The sequence below is a fragment of the Ceratotherium simum genome, chromosome 1 (assembly GCF_057802395.1).
Source record: "Ceratotherium simum simum isolate JZ-2026a chromosome 1, ASM5780239v1, whole genome shotgun sequence".
Taxonomy (NCBI): domain Eukaryota; kingdom Metazoa; phylum Chordata; class Mammalia; order Perissodactyla; family Rhinocerotidae; genus Ceratotherium; species Ceratotherium simum.
Genome location: NC_141900.1, coordinates 15,996,058 through 16,016,267, shown reverse-complemented (window position 1 = coordinate 16,016,267; position 20,210 = coordinate 15,996,058). Strand labels below are relative to the sequence as shown.

Genomic DNA, 20,210 nt, shown 5'->3' with positions numbered 1-20,210 from the left:
AAAGGGGGCACTATTAATAATTACTCTGAGAAAGACAATTCCTGAGCAAACTGGAATGTATGGTTACCCCAGCTCCACAGAGAGAGAAGGCTAATGGTACAAGGAGGTTTAGAATAATCGATACTGGTAAGGTCCTCTTTCTACCCTTCCTTCCCAATAGTAAATATTTGTCAACCAAAAAGAAAAAAAAGTAAATGGTCATTTGAAAGGGAGCGGGAATGCATCTGTTACCTTACTGAGCTTATTAAAGTTTATGAAATATCATCTTCAAACATCAAAAAAAACCACTTGATACCTGAGACATGGGTGAGTGGGTCACTCCAGCAGAACCTGCAGGTGCTACTTCAGGCTTGAAAGGGTCAAAGTCCAGATCCAACAAAGTCTCCTCTTTCTTCGCCTCAGGAACTTCATTCTGTCAAAATAAAACAAAACAAAACATGCATTAGCTTGACTTGGATAAGATTTCATGATATAACCCATGTACAATCCTCCAATGTCATTTGATATCCTTGAAGCATGCTTTGATAGTTTACCATATAGGTGGCCCATCCATATGCTCCCAGAGTCACTAGCTAAATGTGTTGAGAGGGGAAACAACCAGCTCTGGACAAGTATAACCTAAGATGCTTGGGAACATGGCCCAGGCTCCAATTCCTGTCCTTTGTCCAGCTCCAAGTCCAGCCAACAAAGAGAATGTCTGAGAGATGTGTCCTAATGCCACCAAGAGCCAAGGTATCTCCTTCTCTGCTAGTTCAGAAATCTCAGATCAAGAATACAGATGACCAGGTAGATAAAATGGGCCAAGGCTTGGATCCATTACAGTAACCCATTGCTGTGATGTTTCTCTGCAAAGCTAAAATTTAAAAAGGAAGGGATCATTGTCTACTGTTGACCACATCCCACCTGCCTCATCCTCTCAGAGATACCCTATCCCTTGATTTAGTTATTGTGTAATATATTCTTCATCCACAATATTGTTTGCCTTGACTATATGTATGAGGGAAGGAGGGTTGAGACACAGAGAGAGAGAGAGAGAGAGAATCATGTCCTCCAATCTTTGCTGCAAGATGAGCTCCTACCCCAATAACATTCTTGGATTAGAAAGAAGGTAAGCCAAACAAGACAGAGAATGCAAGTCTTGCTCTGACAATTGCAAAAGATTTATAATACTAAACATTAACATTTGTTCATCTATTGTGCTATCATGATATATAGGAAAACAGCATGGGCTTGAAGTTGGCCTAACCCAAGCTCAAGTTACACAGTAAGAGGCAGAGTTGAAACAAAGTCCCCATAAACTACACCACAGTGAAGAGACTTGGGATCAGTTTTCACACAGTTCGAGTTACGTGTGTTTGGTATTTGATATAAGCTTCAATTTTGACCACCTGTTGGCTAAAAATTGAAAGGTCACAACAAAGGATAAAGTGTTACATAAGAACACAGATGTTCAGAGAAAGATTTTAAACAATAGCCATTATTTTAATTAATATTGTCATAGACATAAAAATTTAAAAACTTCAAAATGTATGAAAAGCTTGGGAACATAAGAGATAACACTTATTTTTAGTATATCCACACTCACTGCAGAAGGAAATGCTTTTATATCACATATCATATATCATGCTGTTGGTCTTGAGTTATCTATTTTGCAGCATGATACTCATGTGTCCTTTTTAAATTTCAGAAGGCTAAGGCTCTTCTGAGATCCCTCTTTCTTTAAAAATTATAATCACAAAACTGTCAACTCATTCCCTTGGCCCCTATTCAAAATATGTGTGAGTTTTCTTTTTCACGAACTTTTATATTGGTGCAAATTATATTTTTAAAATTCTGCAAACACTTATATTACACTTAGAATGTGCTAGGCACTGTTCTAAGAACTTTATATATATGAACATTAACTCATGCTAATGCACTTTGCTGCAGTCTAACGATGACAACACTATTTTGCCTTTCAAGAATTACTTTACTGGACTCCACAAATTGTATTTTATCTGCATTGTCTAATCCCTAAAAAAACAAATCAAGGGGCAGATGGCATCATTTCCCCATTTGAGGATGAGGAGAATGGGCTGAATGAGGTTATACTGCCCTGGCTCCCTCAGCTGCAATGCCGCTGAGGCAGGACTGCACAGTCAGATATCTGTGACTCCAGTGCTACTCCAGGCTGCTGCTGAGACCTGGTCCCACATTTCCCAAACAGGGGCCCTGAGGACCTGCAGAGGAATTCTTGACATTATGCAAGTTCTCCATAAAAATTTAGCCACACAAATATGTCCATCAGTCCCTTATGAGCGTAACGGATCCCTTTAAGGAAGCTTGAATGGGAATTTAGAGATCAAGGATGAAAAAAGGCATTAGACTGTAATGAGCTATGCTGAGACTTTGATATAAATCTGGGTTTGCATCCCAATGTTGCCACTTGCTAGCTGTCTCTCTCTGGACAACTAATTTAGCTTCTTTGTGTCTCCATCTCTTCATGCATAAAATGAGAGTAATAATACCTGGTAAGATTACCATGAGTAATAAAGACCGTAAAATGCACTGTACATAATATATAGGAGATGCTCAAAATGGAAATGGAAGCTATGTTGTTATTAATTACTATTAGTAATGATGAATATCTGTGTAAAATTATTGTCATCAAATTCCATAATACAAGTTGGGCTGACTTCAAAATGTGTAGCTGGCTTCTTCAGGCTCAATTTCTATTTGGTTTTGCTCCATTAATCTTGAGAGTTATCCCTCAAGACACTTATATCAAAGAGTAATTTGATAGAGCTACAAAAAGAGCAAAAAGAGGTTGCCTGTTTATGTAGTATTCCTTTATAAAACGGCAGAGAAGTACTCACAACTCTGTCATTACATGTTGAAACATAGTGACACGTAATTTCCCTTAACATAACAAAACAAAACTAATCTTTTCTCATTCCTTATACCTGCATCACCATTAGAGTAGATCTGATGTGGTACCAACATGCTTGATCTAAGCACAGTTTCACCATCAAAAGTCTGGAAGAGGTGACCTAGAATGTGCTTCTTAGAAAAGAGACTAGATGTGGAAACCACACTGGGGGAAAATATCTAATGGGAAAAATTGCCAATTATAGTAATCTATATTTCATGAAGCGTCTTCTGCTAGGGACATCTAAGTTTACAACTAAGGTATTGGATTTCTTCCAGTAGAGGTGTACAATTTAAGCATAATCTTCATGCCTCGCCTTGCCATGGCCTCATGATAGATAGAGTTTACTTCTTTATCCCTTGACTTGAGGATGACCAAGTATCATGCTTTGGCCAATAGATGTTAGTGAACACAAGTAAGCAAAGATTTGAAAGGTGCTTGTATGGTTGACTTGTTTTTTCTGTATTCCTGCCATTCACCATGAAAAGTACAAGCTCTGGGTAGACACTGGCGAAGGAGGATGGGAGACACATGGAGCACACCTGGACCCAACGTAACTAAATTTCTAAAAACCAGTGTAAAAGAGAAATTCTTAAAAGTGGCCAGATAAAAAAGAGACGTCACTTACAGAGGACTAGCATAAGAATAATAGCAGATTTAGCATCAGAAATAATGCAAGCAAAAAGATGGAGTAATATCATTGAAGTACTAAGAGAAAGAAACTGTTGACTTAGAATTCTATGCCCCTTGAAAATATTTTTAAAAAACAAAAATAAGATGAAGATTTTTTCAGACATGCAAAAGCAGAAAGAATTTGTTACCATCAGATCTGCACTAAAACTAATGTGAAATGACATTTTTTCAGGCAGAAGAAATGATACCGGATGGAAATATGGATCTACACAAGGGAACAAACAGCACCAGAAAGGGTAAACATAGGTAAGTAAGTGATTGCTTAGACAAAAACAGTAACAAAGTAATGTCAAGTTGTTTCATATTAAAAAGTGAAATCCATGACAAAAATAGCACAAAAACCAGAAAGGAAGAAATGTAAGTACACGATTGCGAGGTTCCTATACTCTACCTGAAATGATATGCTACCATTTGAAGGTAGACTGTGATAAGTTAAAATGTATATTTTAATCCCTAAAGCAACCACTAAAATAACAAAACAAGAAGTTATAACTAACAAACAAAAGAAATAAAACAGAATAATAAAAATGATCAATTAGTCCAAAAGAAGGCATAAAAAGGGGTAAAAGGGTTAAAACAGATGGAACAATAAAAAACCAACACCAAGGTGCTAGATTTAAACTTCACCATATGAATAATCACCTTGAACGAAAATGGTCTAAACAATATAATGAAAGGCAGAGATTGCCAAATTGAATAAAAACAGTAAGGCTCAACCAGATACTGCCTGCAAGAAACTAACTTCAAATACAGAGACACAAATAGGTTAAAAGTAAAAGGATAGAAAAGCATACTATTGCAATCTAACCAGAAGAAAGCTGGAACAGTTATATTAATGTCAAACAAAGTAGATTTCAAATCAAAGAATATTATCAGGCATAAAGTAGGTCATTTCCTGATATAAAAATGAGTCAATTCCTAAATGTTTATGCATTCAATTTTAGAGCTTCAAAATACATGTCGCAAGAAGAAATAGAAAAATACACAATTTTGTAGGGCAGGTTTCAAGTCCTCTTTCAATAATTGAAAGAACAAGTAGAGAGAAAATCAGCAAGGTTACAGAAGATATAGACAACACTATGACCCAATTTGACCTAATTTACACTTAAATAACACTCCACACAATAGCAGAATACACATTCTTTTCAAGTACACATGGAACATGGAACATGATAGACAATATTCTGGAACATTAAAAAGGTCTCAATAAATTTACAAACATTCAAATCATACAAAGTATGTTCTATGACTACACTGGAATTAAATTAGAAATAGTAACAGAATTATCTCTGGAAAATCCACAAATATTTGGACAAGAGTAATACTTTATAAAAAACCTGATGAGTCAAAGAAGAAATTGAAGTGAAAATTAGACAATATTTTGAATTGAATGAAAATAAAAACAACATGCCAAAATTTGTGAGATGCTGCTAAAGCAGTACTTGGGGCAAATTTATAGCACTAAACTCTATATAAAAAAAGAAGAAAGGTCTCCAATCAGTAACCTCTGCTCCTACCTTGCAAAGTAGGAGAAAAAAACACAGAGCAAATAAAACTCTAAATAGAAATAAGGAAAATTATACAGATCAGAGGGGAAATTAATGAAACAGAAAATGAGAGAGAGAGAGAAAATGAATATCAATAAAACCAAAAAGTAGTACTTTGAGAGGATTAATAAAATTGATAAACCTCTAGCCAGACTGATCTGGGGGGAAAAAAACAGAGGGCACAAATTGCCAATATCAGGAATGAGAGAGGGGCATCACCACAGATACTAAAAAGAATAATAAGGAAATATTATGAAACACTTTATTCCAATACATTTGACAATTTAGGTGAAACATAAAAATTTCTTGAGAAATACAAACTGCCAAAACTCACTCAAGAAGAAATAGATAACCAAATTGCTCTATATCTATCAAAGGAATTAATCTATTGTTTAATCTATAGATTAAAACATTTGTCCACAAAAAAAAAAACACAAAAAAACAACTCTGCAGGAGCAGATGGCTTCTCTGGTGAATTCTAGCAAACACTTAAGGAAGAAAAAATACCAATCCTACACAATCTCTTCTGGAAAACTGAAGAGGAGCTAATACTTACCAATTCATCCTATGAGGAAAGCATTACCCCAGTACTAAAACCAGAAAAAGACTTAAAAAAAAGAAAACACCCTACGGACTAATATTCCTCATGAACACAGATGCAAAAATTCTAGAAAGAAATTTATCAAATTGAATAAAAATATATATAAAAATATAATTCAAGGGCCAGCCTGGTGGCATAATGTTTAAGTTTCTGTGCTCCGCTTCGGCAGCCTGGGGTTCACAGGTTCAGATCCCGGATGCAGACCTACACACCACTCATCAAGCCATGCTGTGGCAGCGTCCCACATACAAAACAAAGGAAAACTGGCACAGATGTTAGCTCGGTGACAATCTTCCTCAAGCAAAAAGAGGAAGATTGGCAACAGATGTTAGCTCAGGGCCAATCTTCCTCACCAAAAAAATATATATACGTATTTAATGCATCATGACCAAATGGGGTTTATCTCAGGAATGCATGATTGATTTACCATTTGACAACCAATGAATGTAATTCATCATATTAACAAACTAAAAAAGAAAACTCATATGATCATCTTCAGAGATGTAGAAATAGTATTTGAAAAACTCCACATCCATTCCTGTTAAAAATTCTCAACAAAGTAGGAAAAAATGGCAACTTCCTCAACTGATAAAGGGTATCTACAAAAACCTACAACTATCATCATGCTTCAAAATGAAAGACTGGACACTTTTTCCCTACGATCAAGACAAGGATGACTGCTTCACCACTTCTATTCAACATCATATCGGCAGTACTAGACAGTGAAATAAAGCAGGAAAAAGAAATAAAAGGCATCCAGATTACAAAGAAAGAAGTAAAACTATCTTTATTCACAGAAGATATGATTATCTCTTTGGAAAATCCAATGAAATCTACAAAAAAGCTATAAGAACTAATATTGAGTTTAACAGGGCTGCAGGATATGCATCCATCTATAAAAATCAATTGTATTTGTATATAATAGTATGAACAACCATAAACTGGATGATTTACAATAGCACTAAAAAAATGAAATACTTAGGGATAAACCCAACAAAAAGTGAAACATCTGTACACTGAATACTATAAAACACGGCAAAGATAAATTATAGAAGATCTTAATAAAGGGAGAGATATACTATGTTTATGGGACAGATATTATTAAGATGTCAATGCTCCCCAAACTGATCTATAGACTCAATGAAATACCAATCAATATCTGTACTAGGTTGAATACTGTGCTCCTCCCCAACCCCATACAGAATTCCTGCCCATGAGGAACCTGTGAATGTGACCTTATTTGGCAATAGGGCCTTTGCATCTTTGAAATTAAGATGAGGTCGTACTGGATTAGGATGGGCCCTAATGCAAGGACTGGTGTCCTTATAAGAAGAGGGAAATTTGAATACAGAGACACAGGACAATGCCATGTAAAGATACAGAGCACACAGACGCATAGGGGAAAAGCACGATGACAGAAATAGAAATTGGAATGATGTGTCTACACACCAAGGAATACCAAGGATTGCCAGCAACCACCAGAAGCTAAGACAGAGGCAAGAATGGATTCTCCCCTAGAGCCTTCAGAGAGAGCATGGCCCTGCTGACACCTTGATCTTGAACTTCTAGCCTCCAGGACTATGAGAGAATAAGTGTCTGTTGTTTTAAGCCACCTCATTTGTGGTGCTTTGTTACAGCCCTAGGAATCTCATACAATATCCCAGAAGGTGTTTTTGTAGAAACTTACAAATTGATTTTAAATAAAATTCATATGGAAATTCAAAGGACCTAGAATAGCCAAAAAACTCTGAAAAAGAATAACAAAGTTGAAGGACTAACCCTATCTGATTTCAAGACAGTATAAAGTGACAGTAACCAAGATAGTGTGGTACTAGCATAAAGGAAGGCAAATGGATCAATGGAAAACCATAGAGTACAGACTTATAAATAACTAATTTTCCACAAAGGTACAAAGGCAATTCAGTAGAATAAGAATAGACTTTTCAACAATTGCACACCCCTATGTAAAGAAATAAACTTCAATCCACACTTTGCACCATATACAAAAATTAACTCCAAATTGGTCGCAGACCTAAACGTAACACCTAAAGCCATAAAACTTCTAGGAGAAAACCTTTGTGACCTTGAGTTAGGCAAAGATCTTTTTAGATGTGGCATGAAATGTATAATTCATAAAAAACAAAATCAATAAATTGGACTTCATCAAGATAAAAACTTCTACTCTTCACGAGATACTGTTAAGAGAATGACAAATCAAGCCACATACTGGGAGAAAATATTTGCAAATCATATATCTGATAAGAGACTTGTATCAGAATATATAAAGAACTCTCAAAATTCAATCAAACAAATAAATAAATACATGAGCAAAAGTTTTTAACAGACACAGCACCAACGAAGATATACAGATGTCATAAGGTCCTCCAGACTCATCCCTGTTGTAGCAAATGGCAGGATTTACTTCTTTTTAAGACTGAATAATATTCCACTAAATATATATACCACACTTTCTTGATGCATTCATCCATCAATGGACACTTAGGTTGTTTCCACGTCTTGGCTATTGTAAACAATGCTGCAATGAACATGGGAGTGCAGATATCTCTTCAAGATCCTAATTTCATTTTCTTCAGATATATACCGAAAAGTAGGACTGCCGGATCATAGAGTAGTTCTACTTTTAATTTTTTGAGGAACTTCCATACCGCTTTCCATAATGGTTGTACAAATTTGTATTCCTACCAACAGCGTACAAGGGTTCCCTTTTCTCCACATCCTCACCAATACTTACCTTTGGTCTTTCTGATAACAGCCATTCTAATAGGTGTGAGGTAATATCTCATTGCAATTTTGATTTGCATTTCTCTGATGATTAGTGGTGTTGAGCACCTTTTCAAATGCCTGTTGGCAACGTGTATATCTTCTTTGGACAAATGTCCATTTAGGTCCTTTTCCCAATTTTAATCTGGTTGTTTTTCGCTATTACACTGTATAAGTTCCTTATATACTTTGGATACTAACCCCTTATCAAACATATGGTTTGCATATATTTTCTCCTAGGTTGCCTTTTCACTTTGTTGATTGTTTCCTTCACTGTGCAGAAGCTTTTTATGCTAAGTAAAATAAGCCAGACAAATACTACATGATCTCACTTAACTGTGAAATCTAAAATAGTCCAACTCATAGAAGCAAAGAGTAGAATGGTGGTTGTCAGAGGCTTGAGGGGGAGGTGTTGGTCAAGGGGTATAAAGTTTTAGTTATGTAAATCCTGGAGATCTAATGTTCAGCATGCTGACTATATTTAAAATCAGTATATTGTATACTTGAAATTTGCCAGGAGGACAGATATTAAGAGTTCTCACATTATCATCAACAACAAAAAGAAAGTAAATACATGAGGAGATGGATATGTTAATTAGCTTGATTGGGGAGATTATGTCACAAGGTGTTCCTATATCAAAACATCAAGTTGTATACCTCAATTATATACAGTTTTAATTTGTCAATTATACCTCAACAGAGCTGGGGGAAAAAAGTTATACAGATGTCAAATAAGTACACGAAAAGATGCTTCATAGCATTAGTCATTAGAGAAATGCAAATTAAAATCACAATGAAATACCACTATACTTCCACTAGAATGGCTAAAATTAAAAAGACTAATCATACTAAATGCTAGAAAGGATGTGAAGGAACTGGAACTCTTATGCAACTCTTATGGAAACAGAAAGAGTATAACCACTTAAAGTTTGGTAGTTTCTTAAAAAGTTAAACTTATTCCTACCTACCATATGATCCAGCCAGTACACTCCTAGGTATTCACCCAAGAGAAATGAAAGTGTGTGTACACACACAGACTTGCATACAAATGTTCATAGTACCTTTATTTACAATAGCCAAAAATTGAAAATAACCCAAATATCCACCAACAGATGAAAAGAAATATTATGATACCATTCAGCAATAAGAAGGAATGAACTATGGATACATGCTACAACATGGATAAATCTCATAATAATTATGCTTAATAAAAGAAGCCAGACCAAAAAGAGTACATATTGTATAATTCCATTTATATAAAATTCTAGCAAATGCAAACTAATGTATGATGACAGAAAGATTAGTGTTTGCCTGGAGAAGGTGCAGTGTGTGGGGAGGAGCAGGAGGAATTACAAAGCAACACAAGGAAACTTTTGACAGATATATTCATTATCTTGATACTGGTGATGGTTTCACACATGCATACATATGTCAAAACTTATCAAAATGTACACCCTAAATATCTACAGTTTACTGTATGTCAATCATACATCAATAAAGCTGATTAACAAAAGAGAACATCCTAGCAATAGGAGATTGCTTAAACCTACTATGGCACGTCCTCATAACACAGTGCTCTGCTGCTATTTAAAATGATAAGATATATTGGGCCGGCTCCGTGGCTTAGCGGTTAAGTGCACGCGCTCTGATGCTGGCGGCCCGGGTTCGGATCCCGGGCACGCCCCAAGGCACCACTTCTCCGTCCAACGCGAGGCCGAGTCCCACGTACAGCAACTAGAAGGATGTGATCCTATGACATACAACTGTCTACTGGGGCTTTGGGGGGAAAAAAATGAATAAATAAAATCTTTAAAATGATAAGATATATATTAAATTGACATGAAAATATCTTTGTTATACTTGTAGTAAAAAATCACAAGTTATAAAACTGATATAAAATGATCAAATTTCCAGAAATATACATTTCAGTCACTATTTAAAGAGATAAAAATGTGGCATTATACAAATTAAATTAGTAACGGTGGTTTTTGCTGGGAAATAGAATTATACTTTTTTTTATTTTTTGCTTCTCTGTAATTTACTAAATTTTTTATATTAACCATGCATTCTTTGGGGTATTATTTTTATAAGCATATCAGGTAACAGAGATTTCAACTTACAGCTTAGCCACAAAATATTTAGGAACAAAACTTATAGCCTCCAAACCATCCCCCAGGGCTGCACACAGACACACACACAGACACACACACACACACACGATTTATTAATCATAACACAATATTACAGTGAGCCAGATTACAGTGAGGCCATAGGTACTACCTCTTTCAAAGAGTTTTTTCATCTTTTTTCTCTCACTAAACCTATTTTGAGAACATTTATTATATCCCAGGTATTGTGCCAGACACTTATCTCATAACTTCCCAATGAGGCAGGGGAGGCTGGATAAGGATGCTCAAGACAGAGAGGTTAAATAAAGTTTTTAGGGAGAAGGCCAATTGGGAGTTGTTTTTCATGTAATCAAATACCTTTTACTGAAAGGTCACAAAAATAATTTACAATTCTTAACAGTGAGCAAAGTTTTAGCATTTCATCAGTAAGGATGATGAAGTAGTGGTCTAAGGAAATTTAACTTTGTGGTTGGAAGCCCCTTTAAGACCACTACAAATGGGTACATTGTAGTCAATGTGAATAATGGTAACAACTATAGGACATTGACATGGTTCAAGAGCTTTATATGTGCAATCTTAGAATGGGACATCTTTCAATCATTTAAAATGTTGTTGTCAAGTTTTTATTCACAAGTTTATTTTACAGGAAATTTAAAAAAAAATACAACGACGATCCATTTACCCATGACCTAGATTCGTCAATCATTATTCTGTTGCCACACCGGCTTCATGTGCCTACCTACATTTATACTATCCTGCAATGCCTTAATGAGTTGACACACAGTAAACTAAACTTTCTAGGGAACTGTTTCCTTGGGTTTTTAGTTTGTTTGTTTGTTTTTTACTGGAACAAGTTGGTAGACTGCAAACTCATTCTTAGTATAGCACACCATGAGTTTTGCTCATTGCCCTCACATACACTATGACTAAGAGTGTAAAAGTTGACAGTAATGAAAATAGAGTCAGTAGGGAAAACGGACAGGGCCTACACTATTCAGCTTAGCCACAATGAGGTTCTGTTATGACTAGTGGATGGTCAAGTGGCTAAAATAGTTGAGTGAAGACTCCTACTACTACATCCTGGTGTTTACCAATAATAGCGCTGATGTGTAACAACCTGAAAAACTTTGCTAGTATCAAAAACCCAAAGAAGTTCTAGAGAACATGCACCTTGAACACCGAGGGAAGAAAGACTTAAAATAGATTTGTTCATTTACTGGATGTCTAGTATCTGCTATTCTTCAGGTGCTTAAAACGCTGGTGCACATGGTGTACACCATTCTGCTTTCTATGTCTGCCCTGGGAGACCAGAGTCGGGTAGAAAGATGACAGGCTCCTCTCTAAATCAGGGATCATGACGGGTAAATCACAGGAACGATGTCAAAACTAGATTGAATGAGACCCTGCATATAACAGACTCAGGAACATGGACATTCAGTAGCTATTCCAGTGCTGTCTGGGAGCTCCCCCATCTCTCACTACCACTCATTCGCATGCTTCCCCAGCATGAGCTCCTTCCCTTCTCCCCACTCATTCTTCGGCTCTACCCTTTTCCCCTTCTCCTGCTTTCCTCTCAGTGCCTAACCACTCCCTAACCCATACCTCAAACCACACTCGAAAACAGCAAAACTTAAAAAAAGCTTCAATCATGAGATAGCCTAAAGGAGGTGGAATAGAAGACACAAAATGGGGGGACGGTGGGAGAAGTCTGGCCACTGTTAGACACTCCGGAGTCTGAGAACCTTAGAAGATTGTGAAGCCAAATAAGTCAATGATTTAAGAATCCTGTCAGAATCCCAGATGATAAATGAACTGCACTGCTTGGTTATCCCTGCTCAAGGAATGGAGCAATGCCATGGGTGACCCACTAGGGCAATAAACTGACTGAATTTGGGCTTGAAATGCACGGTATATTTTTCTTCCTCCCGATTTTCATCTTACTAATTCTTTCTGTCTTAAAAGAACATTAACGTGTTTACTTTGAAAAAATATCAACTGAAAGAAGAGGCAGCTGGTCTAGGAATATGCTACATTAAAAAGAAAGCCAAGGTGGTATTTAAAACCAGAGTACAGATACCCAGGAAGTGAGTGGTGCATACGTGCCTAATTGCAGGCTGGCCTCACCAGGACTGCCGAGATAAAATGGGCTATTTCATGACCTTATTTTGCAAGTTGAAAATCTATTTCAGTTTGATTGGCTAGGAAAAAAAGAGGATGATTTCATGAACTTAAAATGTAAGATGCAGTATTCGGCTGGAAAACAGAGATATAAGAGTAGCACAGTTAATGGTGCTAAATTGATCCCGACAGACACACCATTTAAAGGCTGTGCTGATGTTTCCCCTTTCAGCACAGCAGGCACTCCCAACAGAAGTGATGAGAAGGGTTGAAGAAATAAGCTTGGATGTTCAAAAGATAATCCTTCGGATTTGTAAATAGAAAAGCTATATCAGAGAGAGAAAATATGCAGCATCATTGTTGGGACAAGATTTAGGCAAAATAGTTGGGGGTATCTGCTATGAAAAAAGTCCTAAAACAGGCAATCTATTCTTCCTTTCTGCCACTTGACAGGAAGATGGGCAAGCAGGGACTCTGCCCTTGGCCCTGCACCTTAGGAGCCTCCGGTACTTTGAAGCACCTTTCTTGAAATTTTCTAAATCCTCCTCTGGTTGTGGGGACCAGTTGTGGCTGGCAGGGCCAGCAGTCAAGGCACCCCAATTCTGTACGAGGACCTGCTCAGGACACCTCGAGCCTGCACCTGCTTGGGTCTGGCCCCCATCTCGCCTCTTTGGAGCACTCTCTGACCCTACTCCATATGGAAGGTCCATCACATGCCCCAGGAACTCTGGGGCTCATATCCACCAGGTTGTTCTGGACCATGGTGGCCAGGCTTGTTTCCAACAGGGTGGCTGATGAGTAGATTGCCCCTGCTGGCTGGCATGGCATTTCATTTATGGAATCCCATGAGATTGGCCACCAGAATGTTGCTAATATGCTCATGTCAAGTGACTCAAACTGTTTAGATGGACAGAGCCCCCGCCAAAAAAAATATTTGCTCAGAGCCACAACCCCTAAGGAAAGCCCTGGTGAGAGGGGAGGGTGAACATCTGAATTAAAGTTAAATCATCAAGTTAGAATAGAAAGCAATCCAAAACATTTTTTGAAGAGAAAAGAAACATCCTTGCATGTATACATATCTATGCATATATATATGATCGCTTTTTTTGTCTTGATCTCCTGTTAAAATCTGATTTATATGCCACAAATTTGGTTTCCAGGGACATAATATCTTTTAAATTCTTTTTAAAATGTCTTACCAAACATTCATTTCCCAGGAACAAGGTTTTCTGGGGAAGAAGAGATTGTCTGAGAAACTCTGATTTAAACAAACAGGGGTTTTGTTGCAGCCTTGAACATGCTGACATGAATTATGAAAAAGCAAAAGGGGATGCAGCCCCTCCAAGCCTCATATGACCAAGGACCCCTTTTTCCAAGCATCTTATGGGAATAGATGGAAAATGCTGTTTTAAAAGAATAATGCAGAAAAACACACACACATGCACACACACCCATACACACAGGATATCTATTTAAGTGCTTGGGAGGGAAAGATAGAGAAGGATGAGTTCATCCTTTGCCAGGTCCATTTTTGTAAACAGAAAAGCAAGATCAGCTCTTTGATCTTGACATTCAGGCATCTCCCTGTAAGCAGGTAAGGATATCTCCCAGAGAAGAGTCTGCAATGTATTTAAGGTTTGGGCCATTAGAGGGCTCTGTAGGCCTGATGGATTTCTGTTTCCAATCCCAGGACACACTCAAGAGAATTATCGCTATGATGAGGCTTGGTGTATGAGACACACAAATCCACCAGAGATGAGGAACATTTCAATCACCACATTTTGAGCTTCTGGGTGGGATTAATACAAATGCTTTTCTTCCCCATAAAGCATATGATAAAAATAGCAAACTAGGGACATAAACCTATCTGTTCAACATAGAATGACCCATTAAATATTTTTTAAATATTAAAATAAAATTTAAATGGACCATCTATAGTATTACAATATATGTATCTGGGAGAAGCCTTTTCAGATACATCACAGCTTTCTAGCTTTCAATATTCTGCTTCCTTGCAGCTAGCATTTCATTTTCTCCTGGCATTTCTATTTATTCTTTTTCATCATTTCTCTGTGCATGTCCAAAAACATTATCGTCCATATGAGACAATCCATTCATTTACATGATATATCTTGACATACAATCTTATCAACACATCTACTATTATAAGCACACATGTATGTGTGTGAGTCCAACAGCCCTAAATATGGAACATTTTAAGTTACACTATTTTTCAATGGAGCAGTTATAAATGGTCAGTCATGACACACACTTGACTCAGCCGGATATTTCCCTGGAAGAAATCTGTTAATTCACTGTGGTACTTTGTTCATGGCCACAAATTTGTACCACGTGGAAATCCTGATTGCCTAACGTGGTCCCAAGAGCGGCGGCATCAACATCACCTGGGAGCTTGTTAGAAAAGCAGATTCTTGGCCCCCATCCCAGATCTGCTGAATCAGAGACTCTGCTAGTTGGGACCCAAAAGGCTGAAGTAACACAAAATGGGTCTATCGGTATCTACAGAGAGAATCGTCAAGACGCTTCAGGAAAAGGCAGCATCTGTAATCTGTAAATAAAACTAGATTACCTCGCCCAGCAAGCAAGAATGTAGACTGAAATATTAATCCTTGCTTCATTCCCTCTCTTTACATCATGACATGAGACTAACAGCCATTGAGTCAATGGAAATGCTTCAAGTCACACACTGTGGTCCACCGGCTAGCGCTATATTGCTTCTCAGATTCAGCGAAAATGACAGAAAACCCCTTCTGCCTCCTCCCCAGATTAAAAGAAAACAACATAAATGAAGCTGAACCCCAAAATGCACCCCCATAATGTCTCTGGTAGTCAGTTCTTGGAAAATCGCATGGCAGACTAATGGACATGACACACAGCCAGTAAGTTTCAAAAGGTACTGGTGGAGAGGTGCTTTTCCTTCCCTTCCAACAGCCTTGGAGTCGTGCATAGAGACTAGCCAAGCTGGGGCAAGCAGCTCTACCAGCTGACGGCGTCCCTGCAGCAGCCACAGCTGGAGACGGTTCTGTTTTGAAAGGTGCTTCTTCTCCCTCTCCCCCGACTTGACTTTTCCCATAACTCTCACTCAACAACACCAGCAAAAGTTAATGCTTCCAGAAGTACTTAGGAGCCTCTTCTGGCATTTGTAATTTTTAAAAGTGCTTTCATTCTTTTTTTTTCCCCAACCATGAAGGACCCTTATGTGAGCCAGCAAGCTGCAAATAAAGAAACATTTTAAAAGAAAGAACACTTTTGAACCCCATTTTTATTTCAGAACTAGTCTGTGTCACGTTTTCTCTACTTCAGTTGCCTCAACTGCTAAATGGAAATGTCCTCAGCTAAGTACACAAGGCTTCTAGGTGACCACATGCTCTATTTGTGATGGAATTGAGAGGATGTTCTTGGAGGGTCCAGGTGAAAGCAACTTGCGTAAGGGTATTATCGCCACACCACACCCTCGCTTTGAAGACTGATGCAGCAAAAAAGAGAATGAAGCCGAGCTGTTAGCAAATACAAAGGGACAGCACAACTTGGAAATGAAAACCGTTCAAGTTTGGTGCTAGGCAACTGGTGGATGCTGGGTAAGATCATTTGGCTCTAAGACAGCTATCCCTGGCGGCATCTGTGTATCCACAGACATAATCTGTCCATGCACTGATAACCATGCAATTCCCCCTCCTCAAATGAGCTGCTAATCACATTTCAAGCCCTAGCTAGCTCATCAAATTCAGCATCTCATACAAACAACAGGAGAAAAACAATCGCTAAAAGTATTGTACCTGTTGATAAATGTTCTTGAAAGGGATGACAAATGATGATTTGCCACTGCACTGCTCCCGAGTTTTCATTTTCTGAGCTCCCTGTTATTAGTACATTATTTCTGTTATCATCAATAGGATGTGACTCTAATTGGGATGTTGTACATAGTGTTGTTATCGATGTGCTCCATAATTACAGTATCGTGTTCGCACCTCTTGCAAAATGTAATTATTTCCGACCCTGAGAACACTGGGAGGAAATGATATTGGCATGGCTTCTCTGGGGACTTTCACTTTAAAACAAAGAGATGGCTTCAATGGCATTAGGAGCAGATCTGGAAGTCAAGACTATTCTTGAGGCAATGAGACAGCCAAGCCACTAGCAGGGACAGTCTGCAGTCCCACAGGGTAGCTGTCAGTGGAGCACACACACCCAGGGGACTTTGAAAGCAGGAGGAATGCTGACATTTCCATTTGCCAAATCATGTAAATGGACTAGACCCTGCTAAAAGTCAAAGATTTAAAAATATGCACCTCTTTTAATTTCATTTTCCTATCCTCTACTAGGAATCAATATGAAAGAAATAATGAAGGCACAAACATGAATTAATATGTATTGAGGTTCACTGACATGCTGGTGAAATAACAGAAAAATGGGAAGCAAGCTGTGGCCACAATCAGGGTTTGGTACATCCATCTGATAGAATACTCCGGCTAAACATTTTTTTTGAAAAGACAGTTTTATGACATGAAAAAATACTCAATAAAATTCAATAGAAAAGTCAAGAATACACAGCAATACAATGTGCATTCTGTGGTGCAAAATCGATAGATACCTAGAAAAAAAATGACTAAAAAAAAATAAACCCAAGGGCATTAGTGGCTGTGTCAGAGTGGTCTGATTTAAAGGATCATTAAAATTCTTCATTTTGCACTTTTCAGTATTTGCCCAATTTTCTAAAATAAGCATGTACTACTCTTAATAATTAAAAAAACGAGTATTTTCAAATATTGTACATCTCCTATTTGAGAATGCTTTAGACATACCAAGCAAACCCGAATGACAACTGAAATTCTATTGTTGGCTCTAACGCCTGCCAGTTTCTTTAGTGCTGACCTCTGACTGTCCTCCACCACGGTACCTTCGTGGACATCCCAATGTGTCCCAAGCACTCACCTGGGAAGGTGTCGTCACACTGATTTCTGGAACAAAGTTGTCCTCAAAGAAACTGATGATGTTCTCCTGCTGCAGTTCCTTTGTTGGGGTGACTTTAGGCAGAGGTGGAACAGGAGGCCCTTTCCTTGTCTATAAAACATTAAACACAAACAAACGGTAGTTAATTCAGCCAAAGATGATGCTAAGAGGTGCAGGAATGTCATGTGAACAGAGCTAGGCAGACAGATCGACCACTGATTGAAAGTTAGATCTGCCTGTAGAAATAAGCCTACGTCTGACTCAGGCAGAGAATGCCGTTTACCTGGGTGGCTCTCTGAGCGCTGACAAGCAATGGTGCAATGAGAAAAATTCAGGCTATGAGGCTCCATTCATCTCCACACAAGTGCTACCTCTATACAGGGCTGCAGGGCCAGGTCCCTGTGTCTCTAAAGTTAAACTAAAGCAATATCTTCTCTAAAGTAAACTGAAAATGATTTCTCACCTCAGCAATAGATTAGAATTTTAAAACTAAAATCAAGCAAGCTTTTCCCTGGAATCAGTGAGATCACCTATAGGCAGCATACATTTCACTTTCCACTCTAGTATTCCGAAAAGTTAAGAACTTTAGAGATCTATTACATATATCTTCTTATGACGTTCCTTAGTTTCAGCCATACCCATGAAAGCTTGAACAAGACTGGAGACTTCAAGTTTTCTACAAGAATTTCATTTTCACCCAAAGATAAGGGTGGCAATTTTTCTCTATATTTACCTTTCCCAGCTCTTACTGTTTCTATCATTTGTTCCATACACTTTTGTTGAGTGTCTACTCATGTGCAATATACTGTGGCTGATACAAAAAATGTGAAGTGACATACAGACATAACAGGTTTTCTCGGCCATACTTGCCCGAGCGTTACCTAAGGTGCTCCAGGGGGGAGGTTTCATGGGGAAGGTAGGATTAAACGGGGCCTTGAAGGAAAGGATTCTGAAAGCAAGAGATGGGAGAAGAGGATATCATACGAGGCTGAGGAAGCTGAGATTGTGGAGAGAAGTCTCAACACACTCAAGCAGAGGGTGTGTGAGGAAATATAAAAATCCAGATAAGAAAAATAAGTGGAGTCCTTAGTGACAATGACAACGCCTAAAGCCTCATACCTCAAAGTCTCCCCAACTGGAAAACTCCCTCAGCACCACAGGATTATCCCAGATGGGGTCATCTCATCACAAGTTCTTCCATTCCCCCCAACATATTTGATCTCTGTCTACCTGCGAAGGTGACCTGGGCCTTGCTGGTACAGGAGACGTGGGTGCCAGTGTATGATTGGGGCTAGCTGTCGGGCTCGGGATGGGCGAAGGCTCCTCAGGCGGCGATGGCGTCTTCGCGATGCGGAGAGGACCGGAATCGCTAGATGAACGCATGAGAGCAAAAAAGGGGCCTTCTCAGGAACAGTACTTATTTATCAGGGGTATTCATGCCAGAGAAATCTTGAGGCATAATAGGCCCTGTTTATCATCTATTCCCACTTCCAGGTTATTCTGGTTATTAACAGTGATGGTGATAATTGGTACCATTTATTGTCCACTATACGCCAGACCCCGTTCATATTTTATCTCTAATCATCACAGCACCCATGCATTATTGCCCCCACTTTACAAGTAAGTAAAGCAGGGCACAGAGAAGTTAAAAACCCCCTGAAGTCACTCAGTAATTTAGCAGATCTTAATTCAGACCTTAGTAAGGCAAACCCCCTGTTCTTTCCACCATGCCAAATTGGATCTGCAAGAATCTTCCAAATATAAGCTCAATTAATTGAACTAATCTCACTCCTAATTTACAAAAGCATCTTGCTGTCATAATCTACAAAAAAAAAAAAAAAAACCTACCCTGAAAATTATAAATTTTATGTTAAAAGGCATCCTTAGGATGGTGTTAGTTAAGATTTTGTAGGAGTGCTTTCTGAAAACATTTGGAAATCAATTTATTAATTGTTTCTCTTTCTACACCTTATAGAATAATGATGCAACTCAGACACCTTGAAACATGCAAACAAATTACGTGATGGAAGAGAAGCAGTAACGTTTACTGAGAACCCACCACGGTCCCAGCACCGGGCCAGATGCTTGTGAACAGGCCAAGCGCAATGACTAAGAGGACATCTGAACACATTCTACTCTCTAAGAATTTCTAAAGTCTAACGATCAAGGGAACAGGGTGCGTACCCCAAAATAAACGAGCACATACACCACGGCACAGTCTACATATTCAAGGGGCCGAGGGAATGGGTCTTGTGGAGAGAACACGGACGTGCGCATGAGTGGGGCTGTGCCAGCAATCATGGCCTCCATCGGGAGCACAGCCCCAGTCAATCTTAATAAGATTCCACTGAGCTCACTCACCCCCTTGCGCTGCAGAGGAATGTTGAAAAAAATGAAAGAACATTTGTTAAGTGGCCATGGCCCCATTTTTATCTTCATTTTATCTGATTTGGCAACACTGA

At 38.4% G+C, this 20,210-nt stretch overlaps 1 protein-coding gene across 4 annotated transcripts in view; it reads right to left on the bottom strand.

The window, feature by feature from the left end:
• Positions 1–20,210, bottom strand: part of AMPH (amphiphysin) — a 248,500-nt gene that overhangs the window by 46,430 nt on the left and 181,860 nt on the right. For all 4 annotated transcript variants that reach the window (XM_087436054.1, XM_087436005.1, XM_087435903.1 and 1 more), the window contains exons 10-12: positions 18,979–19,117; positions 17,731–17,859; positions 296–412 (exon numbers count right to left, since the gene is read on the bottom strand). In XM_087436054.1, the coding sequence (XP_087292180.1) occupies positions 296–412; positions 17,731–17,859; positions 18,979–19,117 (385 nt within the window). The remainder of the gene's footprint in view (positions 1–295; positions 413–17,730; positions 17,860–18,978; positions 19,118–20,210) is intronic.